At 23.6% G+C, this 10,870-nt stretch overlaps 1 protein-coding gene and 1 pseudogene across 1 annotated transcript; both read left to right on the forward strand.

Moving 5' to 3' along the window:
• Positions 1–1,851: 1,851 nt before the first annotated feature.
• On the forward strand, positions 1,852–4,527 carry LOC143221052 (uncharacterized; annotated as a pseudogene).
• A 947-nt stretch (positions 4,528–5,474) lies between these two features.
• LOC143221053 (ATP-dependent DNA helicase Q5-like) lies at positions 5,475–9,565 on the forward strand. Its single transcript, XM_076446589.1, is given in 24 exon segments — positions 5,475–5,526; positions 5,599–5,691; positions 5,812–5,936; positions 6,024–6,188; positions 6,260–6,440; positions 6,508–6,686; positions 6,776–6,881; positions 6,958–7,069; positions 7,141–7,205; positions 7,208–7,333; positions 7,336–7,366; positions 7,432–7,629; positions 7,727–7,770; positions 7,773–7,805; positions 7,808–7,851; positions 7,919–8,191; positions 8,262–8,385; positions 8,388–8,432; positions 8,435–8,657; positions 8,698–8,771; positions 8,774–9,160; positions 9,163–9,410; positions 9,413–9,469; positions 9,536–9,565. Coding segments are annotated over 24 exon segments (3,015 nt in total).
• The last annotated feature ends 1,305 nt before the right edge of the window (positions 9,566–10,870 follow it).

Below are 10,870 nucleotides of genomic sequence, written 5' to 3' on the forward strand. Positions count from 1 at the left end.
GATGATTTTGATGTTTTATTCCAGAATCAAGAAATATTACCCATTTTTAAATTAATCGCTAAAATCATAAAAACAATACATTTATCAAACCAACAGAAATATTCTCTTCCTTACTATACCTAATGTATCGCGTTTGCTATTCCAAAATATATACACAATACATAATGTATAATAATTTATCACTTTCAATTTTAATATTTGTTATGATGGTATCGTTAAACTTTTACTTATTTTCATAAGTTATTACATAATTGAAATAAAAATCTCAAAAGGAAGAAGTTTGTAAACATAACCTAATGAATTAACTATAATTAAAAACACATTTTGTAATTTGTCCAATAATGTTTTTAAATATACTATTTTATATATTCAATAGCTTGATCTTTACCATAATGTTATTAGTCAATTAAATGTTATCTATTAATGAATAGAACAAATATTTTTTAAAACCTGTCATCAACATAAAATATCTGGATAAAAGATAAAAGAGAAAATTTTTATTTTATTATAAATTTATCGATACTGTGAGTTATTTAAATGATTATGTACCTATCAATGAAAGGAAAATATCTATATATATGTAATTACGTATACATATATACCTGTAATATATATATATATATGTATATATGTATATATAATACAACCGAATGCACATTTTAAAAAGTATTTCACGAATAAATGTCAAAATGAATTAATTTGTTCAACTAATTTACCTTTATTCAATACTTATATAAGAATTACATTCAATTTTTGTTGTGTCACTCATGGTTTTATGTTTATCAGTACATCACTTTTAATAGATGTCACAGAACTGTCATCGATGGACAGTAACACACATAACCACACCATAGTGACTACTGCCACTAACTATAGAATTGGTAATGATATACTATGCCTTACTGTTCACAAGATTTAACGTCTACAACCTTCAGGAAATGCCACCTACTACATTTTTCAAATATTTTAATAATTATTATTATAATATTTAAGTCAGTAAAGCAGTTCGAAGATCGGCAAGATAGAACACTGTAATATATTATTCTTAAAATTACTAATAAATATACATGCAATAATTTTCATTATAATATCATACTATTAATTGTATATAATATCGTAGTTTACTATACGAAATAAATTATTTTTAAAAAATATTACTAATTCGTGGACAGTGCTTATTTATTAGTATCAATGTTTATGTATAAAATTATATATAAAATTACATACCCGTATCTACACAATAGCATAAAATAGATCAATCATAATTAAAAGTTTATATTTTTATACTTAAGTTTACAATTTAATAATTATAATTATATTTTAAGATGTAATTATCCTATATTAATTAATTGCTGAATAGTAATATATTTTTAGAATCAAATTTTTAAAATGTATAAACATATAATGATTATAATTTTTCGATCAACTTTCGACAAAGTAGCTATTATTGACTACTTAAAAAACGCGAAAATTTAATAAGAATAGGCCTATAAATCTATATGATTAAAAATCAAATTTAATAGAATAATAATTATTAAACAATTTTCTATATTCTCAAAAACAAAAATTATTTCATACCGTATTTTCTTTCACCAGGTTTAAAATAATAGTTTGGATTACTAAATAAGGATTATTAGGATAGTTAGGAAATTGAAATGATATTTTAGTACTTTTACTACAATTTTTAATTCGATAATTTAACAAAAAAACGAAAAGAAATTGTTAATATAAGAATCGTATGTGAATCAATTTCATTATTTTTTAGAATGGCATATGTTGGATAAATAACTGACCATTTTAGTTTTAACATATTTTAATTTCGATCATTAATTATGTTATAATCTTAATTCTATGTTAAATAGGTAATAAATAGAAAATAACAAAAATAACAAGAAGATATGAATTTTCAGATTATGTGACATAAAGATGCTTAGATGTACATCTATCGTAAACTTTGTCTATGGTGCATTGTATAAAAGTCGTATATGTCGTTCACGGTTAAATAGAATTGATGTAGAAAAGAATTAATTTTTAAGAATATTTTTATTTATCCCATCCTTTTATTATTTTTGAAAGGTTTTTATTTTTATTTAATTTATATTATTTGTTTTATATTTAAATTAACACGTGAGTAATTAAATGCTTTGTAACGTCCGTAAATAACGGTTCAAATAACATAAATTATATTTGGTTTTATTTTTATTATGTTTATTTTAAGATTTAATTTAAAATAATATTTATATTAAATTTTTAGTTTGATGTAAATGTATGATTTCAAATGAATTTTCATTACATTCATGATATACTTTGTTGTGGATATAATTAATATTTTATCATCATGGAAAAGTTTACAAATATATTTTTCAATAATGTAGTAAAAAACATTTGTATAATTTGTATAATTTTATACATTATTAATATTTGCAAATATAGTTTATAAATTATTTCATTATTGCATGATATAAATTATATTAATTGCACGATAACTATATGTTTCAAATATACGTTACATATTCTATGATAGATTATATTCAGGTCTTGTTGGATTCATGTGGGATGATTTATCTGATATTATATTTAATGCCAAAGAAGCAGAGACAATACAAAAAAATGTTTTACTATATCATTTAAAACAAGATAAACCTAACAAAGTTATTCAATGTATGAGAAATATGTTACAACTAAAATTGAATAAAAATGATATAAAGAAACAAATATCTAAGTTAGAAAAAGAATATGAGGAACAAGATTTTGCAGTTAGTACATATTTAAAGTACATATTTAATACATATTGTTGTTTAGTTCGAAAAGTACAAAATGTTTCATTTAAGTGCTCTAACAGAAAGCGAGAAAAGATTTACTGAAAATGAAATATGATCAAACTTAATGCACAACTTCGTGATTGTAATGATATGAAGATATTTAATGCCAAGAGCTTGTAAAGATGTAGATCATAAAATATTATTGAAAATGTCAAATGTAGTGACAAGTCTTTGAACTAAGGCAAATAAACACAGGTATATATTTATGTACTATTTAAAATAATGATAATCATAACTATATTATTCAGATTGTATTCTTATAACCTAACAGTAAGCATGTACTCTTATAATCTATAGGTGAGGGATATAATATCAAATAATCTTAATCACATTGAAATACCTACGTTATGGCATCATTTATATTGAAATTTGACAAAAGCTGTGAACACATTAACTGGATCTCAAACTATGAACCGAATGGATTCAGATAAAATAAACATAAATATTGGTACTACTAACATATATAGACAACATATTTCTATGGTTTCTAAACAATTGTTGCATAATGCAAAAGCAAATAATTATCAGCAAAATGTTTTGAAATTTATAGAAAAAATTGAAGTATGTTAAGTATTACTTAAACATTAAAAATAATTGCAGATTATTAAAATTAGTTTTCATTCCAGATAACTTCAAATAATTCTGAACACATAAATGAATGGTTAACATTAGCATTAAAAGTCTATACATTAGAAATTGAACAAAAATGTCTGTCTAAAAAAGGAAGTTGAGAAAATATAAAATGATTTACATGAAAATAACGTATTTGAGTTTGATGTAACAGAATTAACTGTAGAAATTCAAAATACCCCTGCTAAAATTGTATGTTATTATTGTATAATTATATGTAATGTGTACATATTTGTATTTGTATTTGTATTTGTAATTGTATTTGTATTAATTTTGAAATAATTCTAGGCAAAATATATACAAGGGATACAGCAATCATTACAGTTTTTAAAATCTGCACCAATATTTATCATGAAAACAAAAGAAAAAAATAAATTTGGAATTACAGAAAATAATAGTGATGTGAACTAATGGTTATGATACTGAGATGTTATAAAGTGATTTAACTACTAAATTAGATATTTTTCATAATACTTTAGACCTTAATGCTTTAAGAAAAGTCATGTCAAAAGGGGAAATTGGAATTTATAGGTCAGATTACTTCTATATTATATAAGTTCATTGTTGAATTTTCCATGTTGAAAATAAAAAATGTAAATTAATTAATATATCATATAAATATTTCAGATACACAAAAAGTTGCTTTAATGAAGCCTTTATTCCAATTACTAATTTCCAACTTTCAAATATTACATTATATTTTCCCTAGATTCAGACATCAATATATTTTTTAATATAGTGTTATAAGAATTTAATTTCAATGCTTTTATATAAAAAATTCGAAACTTTGCAAGCTGAAAATAACAAGGGAAATTCAAATTTATTTCATTTACATGCATTGACAAAAATAAAAATAATTATAATACGATTGATGTATTGAAATTATCAAAAATTATTAATTCGGAAATAAGAACAGAAATTGATAAATTTAATGAAATTTTGTATGTGTATAAATTATAAGCATTGATTTTATAATTACAATTGCAGATATTAATTGATTTATTACTAATAGGATGAATCAGTTCAAAAAGTAATGGAAATTATTGAAAAAAATTGTAAATATATTTTTTTCTGAGTGGATTGAAATGGTATGAAATGATATTTATGCGCGTAAATTTTTGACAGTAAATTTTATAATATTAAAAATATATATATTTGTTATATATTGCGTAAAAAAATATTTATTTTATAAGAATTCTTTGAATGAAATTCATATATATGTACATATAGAACTGGACAAATAATTGACACAGCGTGATTGTTCCGATTCAAATGCTTATAACTATGAAACAAATTGAAGAAGAGGACAATTTTGTGGATACGTGTATTTATTTATTATTCTAATTTATTATTCAATAGAAACAATAACATAAATAAAGTAACATACGAAATAATAGCAAAAACATGTTTATTAAACGTTTTAAGCGTGGACAAAAGTATTGGCACAAATGATTAAAAGTATCTAGAAATTAACAATTAATATTTGGTTGGTCCTCCTTTCTTTAGAATAATTTCTTTCAATCGTTTCAGCATCGACGTCACCGATTTTCGGTGTAAAACCCGACTCTATATTGTTACATTCTTGCAAAATAATAGTTTGTAATTGATTTTTATTTCTTATATTGTTTTCTAATTCTGCTTTCTAATTCATTCCACATGTATATACACTTGCCATTTAAATTCAACATATACCTTTGTTCACATTGAAAATAAGACAAAGTGATTAAAGGGAGTTTAGATAACTGCAAAATGTATATTTGATAAATAAAATCTTGTCAAGATTATCTTGAATATTATTTTGAGGTTACCGGCATTATTTTGCATATATTAATAATTTTAACAATTTATATATGATATATAGTATACCAAATATACGTTTAATTTGAAATTAATAAATTCAATCTTTTGAAACAATACCTTGTTTTCTTTAGAAAATTTCGGTACAATATTTTAGTTACTTTCGTCAATATAAATAGTAACTTTTATTATCTCTATATTTACGAAATATTTGCCAAAACAATGATGGCGGGCTTTTATAGTTGTAGCACGGTTCGTATAAGCAGCGTGTTGAGCAGTTTGCAAACTACAGTATAATAATAATTGCAATTTTATACTTTCATAATTAAAGAATTTAATTTATTCTAAGATAAAATGTTATCAACAGTTTTGAAGGCTGTATTTGGTTATGATGACTTTAAAAGTGATATACAAAAACGAGCAACCACTGCTATATATAAAGGTTGGTATTCGCATGTCATTCGCATAAAATAAATATGTAGTTTATTTATTTCTTTGTATATACTGAAAAGTCTTTCTTACTTTTAGTATTTCTAAATAAATTAATATTATATATTTCTAGGTCAACAAGATGTATTTGTGTGTATGCCAACTGGCTCTGGAAAATCACTTTGTTTTCAATTACCAGCTTTAATGAAAGAAGATAAAGTTACAATTGTTTTTTCTCCATTGTTAGCTCTAATGAAAGTATGTATATATACCTGTATTAAAATATTAGAAAACGTATACATAGAAAATATAAATATATTATATAATATTAATTTATTATTATAGAATCAAGTAGACTTTTTAATTAGTAAAAAAATTAATGCTTGCTCATTGAACTCAAACACAACAACTAAGGAAAGAAATGCAATAATGAAAGATTTGACATCCAATTCTCCAAAGATTAAATTACTGTATGTTACTCCTGAAATGGGTGCACAACAGCATTTTCAAGTATATCATTCATTTATAATTATATGTATTGTAATGAATATTGTGTAACTTTTGGAATTATTTTTTTACAGGATATAATAATAAAATTAAAGAAAGCAAAAGCATTATCTTATTTTGTTGTTGATGAAGCTCATTGTTTGAGTCAATGGGGTCACGATTTTAGGCCTAGTTATAGACAACTAGGAATATTTAAAAAATTATGTCCCAATATTCCAATAATTGCATTAACAGCTACTGCTGCAAAAGAAGTAAGTATTTTATAAGTTTGAAATATTGACAATAACTTGAAATGTAATTACCATGAAATTTATCTCTGTAGGTAAAGATGATATACTCCAGTGCTTAAATATGAAAAATGCTACAATATTTTCAGTTCCTGTTTTTCGTTCTAATCTTTATTATGATGTGTGGTTTTTGGAAATATTGGATAAGCCCTTTGATCATTTAAAAAATTTTATTATAGAAACTCTTGGTTCACAAGACAAATCTGTTCCTAAAGTAAGTCATGATTTATAATAAATCAGTGTGAGTATGTATATGTGTGTATATAATATTCTAAGTTGAACAAAAAAAAAAAATAATTATAGGTCAAAAAAAGTTGTGGCATTATTTATTGTAGAAAAAAAGAAGCAACTGAAGTAATTGCACATAAATTGTCAAGTTTTGGTATACCTACTTTAGCATACCATGCAGGTATATATTATCTTAAATATTCATGAAAATAATAATAATAAAGCAAACAGTAAAATATAAACAATTATTTCTACAGGTTTAAAAAATCAGGAGCGTAATGAAGTTCAAAATAAATGGACATCTGGTGATGTACCTGTTATTGCAGCAACCTGTAGTTTTGGAATGGGTGTAGATAAAGGATCTGTTAGGTAAAAATTACTTTATTTCATAGGAAATATATGTCATTTTTATTGATATTTTATTGCAATTTTATATATAGATTTGTAGTACATTGGACAATCCCTCAAAATATAGCAGCGTATTATCAAGAATCTGGTAGAGCTGGCCGGATGGTCAACCAGCATTTTGTAGAATTTATTTTAGTAATGAAGAATATGCACCTATTGCATTTCTTATTAAAGAAGAAATAACGAAAAAAGATTCTGACCTTGTGAAATTAAGATGGAAAAATTTTGAAAAACTGTTTCATATTGTCTTGAAACGAAGTAAGAATTCTTATATGTTTTATAAATATTTCTTTTAATAAATATATGTTTAATACGTTTCATAGATGTAGACATGCGGTATTCTCTAAATATTTTGGAGATAGTCCACCATTATGCAAGGATAGATGTGATGTATGTAAAGACAAAAATATTGTTCAGTCAAGGATATCCCAATTTGAATTGTCTCAAACTACATCACGAGTATCTCAAACTAAATCTAGTAATAATTTAGATGGCATTGCTTTATCAAAGTATGATCATGAGTGAGTAATATATAGTATGATCATGAGTGAGTAAATATCTTATAAATATAATTTCATACATTTTTAACAAGATTGTCTCAGCCTTAATGATTTTAATATATAGTGAAAATGAGTATGAAGGAAAATTAGTTTCAAGAGAAAAACTTTAGCTGACGATAAACGAGAAGTTAAAGAGTTCATGAAAAACAGTTTGCTATTCGAAGAAATAATAAAAACGACGAGGTAAATATATATAAAAGCTAAATTTATATATTATTTTAATATTTATTTCATCATGATGTTATTTCAGTTAAGGAAACAAAATCGTGAAGATGCAAAACAATCTCATGTTCGCGCAGCAGAAAGTACGGACGTAAAAATAAAGGGGTTAGCTGTTCAAGTTCGTGAACATTTTTATATTCAATTAAAATCAGCATTACTGGATAATTATGAAAAGAATTTTTCTGAATCTGAAGGACAAATTCAAGAGGCTGATATGCATAATATAGCATATGAACTTGAATATAAAGTGCTGTGCAATAGTAAAATTGCAAATAAATATAAATTTGATATGTCTAAAATGGTATGTAATTTAGTATTTTCTGCCCATATAATAGTTCAGTAACTTCAATTGAATTTTTTGATAAATACAGATTTCATTGGTACGGAAATGTACTAGTACTAACACATTGCATGAATATTTACGTGATTTTAATGCACCTAATAAACGGATGGTGCAATTAGATTATTTTAATGAGTGTAGCAATAAAGGGAAGAAAATAATTTAGGACAAGATATAGAAGATCAAAGTATGATAGATAAACAAACAAAAAGAATATATCGTGCCCTACATTTAAGACTGCTTTAGAACTTAAAAACAATGAACAGTTATTGGAAAATAAATCTAACAATAATAATAAGAAACATACATTAAAAACAAGTATTTTGCAACATGATAATAATGACATTAGTATGAGAGAACCAAAACATAATATAAGTAAAAATTCTTTCCTCTTTTTCGAACATGAGTTGGTGAAAAAAGTAATCATGTAAAAGAATATAGTAGAAAAGTTAATGAAAAAGATAAAGTTACTGATTTCAAATATCAAGTGGTTTCACTTGTGCACGAAAAATTCACGAGGAAAATGAAATGGTATTACACAATAAAAAATCACAAAATCATTGAAGGAGTCTGGAAAAAAAAATTGCAAAGATAAAAAAGAATCTCCTGCAAAAAAATCAGTTTATGAACAAATTTTACAATCTGCGAAATCGAGTCCCGTTGTTACAGTTGCGGAAAATAATGATAGTACAAATATTAAGGTCTCAATAGAACACCACGGTAAAAAGAAACGTAGAACTGTAGATTTATTTGAAAATAATTCAGATATGGAATCAAATAAAAAGGTGAAACTTAATGAAGAAAAATCTCCTATGATTAATGTGAAAGGAGGTACCACTATTAATCAGTTTAGTGTAAATGAGATTTTTGTTAATAAAAATAATAAAATTGATAATGACAATATTGAAACTCAGGACGTTAGAAATAAAAAGTATATACAATAATAAAAGATATGGTAAAAGAAGAAAAGTCTAAAGAAAAAACTACAGTAACTGAACATAGAGAAACAAAAAAATTATTAGAAGAAAAATGTGATAAAAAGAGCCGTCTGAAACATCACATAGGAAAAGATAAAAAGATACTTGTACCTGCAGATAAAGCAACTCAGTTTAAGACTGTAGAAATTTTAAAATCGTATTTAATGAAATATTATCCATCTGAACGTATTCCTGATCGAAACGGACATTTTCAAAAACATGTAGAGAGATGCATCATACTCTTCTTGCTCAAAAAATATTGGTAAAGTATAATTTAAACAAATTTTTAAATCATATTATTATATCGAATTAATAAGTATTGTTTCAGATAAAGAGGGAATACAACAATTTGTTCTGAAATATATGACACAAAATTTAGTGTTTCTTTTATTAGAAATGTCTATTTAAGAATAATATAGTAACCATTAAAAAAAGATTGTATATGTATATATCTGTATAGACATGGAATCATAATTTATTCATTATACACATTATTCAAACTATTTTATATCTAAGCAACCATTAATAATTAAGTACAAACATGTAGATTAAAGCTCGAAATTTTGAAATGTAATTATATTGCTTTTTTTATTAGAAATTTTTATACCTGCATATGTATTTCATTATTTATATATAGAACTAAAGATTCAATCTGTAATTAGTGTGTCACGTTTTTTGCACATATACATGAAAATTTTATAAAATATAATTTATAATTTATTTAGTATCTAATATGTTATGATATTAAACTTATTTTTATTTGCTTTTCTGCGATTGAACAAAATAAATTTAATAAATATTCTTTAACTTTGAACAGAAAAATAATAAACTTTGTTATAAATATTATTTATTGAGCAATTCTTATAAATACTTATATCATAATCATTTCACTGGCAAGAATTACAATATTTACGCAAAGAATATAATAATTATTTGTAATATTATATAGAATATAGAACAAAGGAAACAGAACTCATGTATACAATCAGCTAAAGGTGTATTTTATTTTTATCATTTTAGTTTTAAATATTATGAAAATACGTATTATAGGAACATATTAATTTGCATACCATAAGAATACTGTTTCCTTAGTTAACTATAGCCATTAATTAAATATACAGTTAAGGCAAGATTGGTGAAATTAAAAAATATTCTTAGTTAACAGCTTATAAATTACAGTTCTAACATACATTTCTTTTTTTTTTTTCGTGTCAGCATATTATATTTTGTACAAATTTTATGATTTTTCTTATCTTCCTATAATTATTTATAAATTCTTTAATTCAGATATTACTCTTTACGTCTTATGAAGATTCTCAAAACTTATAACCAATGAAAATATTACATATATTGAAAATTTTAAATTAATAGTCTATTTACAATATTTACAGATAGAAAATTGACACAATAATCTAATATAAGAAAGTACATAGTATATTTAATTATATCTGAAGAAAGATTATAATTCTAGGTTTAGAATTATAAATTTTCTTTAGAACACAAATCTTTCATGTTAAAAATAACTATTTCATTTACTCAAAATTAAGGCAAAAATATGAAATTACGGAATAAATACATTCTTGCAAAACTTTCATCATTAGATATAAATATGTACTACGAATTATATCTATAATGAAGTTATCTAACTGCATTAAAACTTCCG

The sequence above is a fragment of the Lasioglossum baleicum genome, unplaced genomic scaffold, assembly GCF_051020765.1.
Source record: "Lasioglossum baleicum unplaced genomic scaffold, iyLasBale1 scaffold1847, whole genome shotgun sequence".
NCBI lineage: Eukaryota > Metazoa > Arthropoda > Insecta > Hymenoptera > Halictidae > Lasioglossum > Lasioglossum baleicum.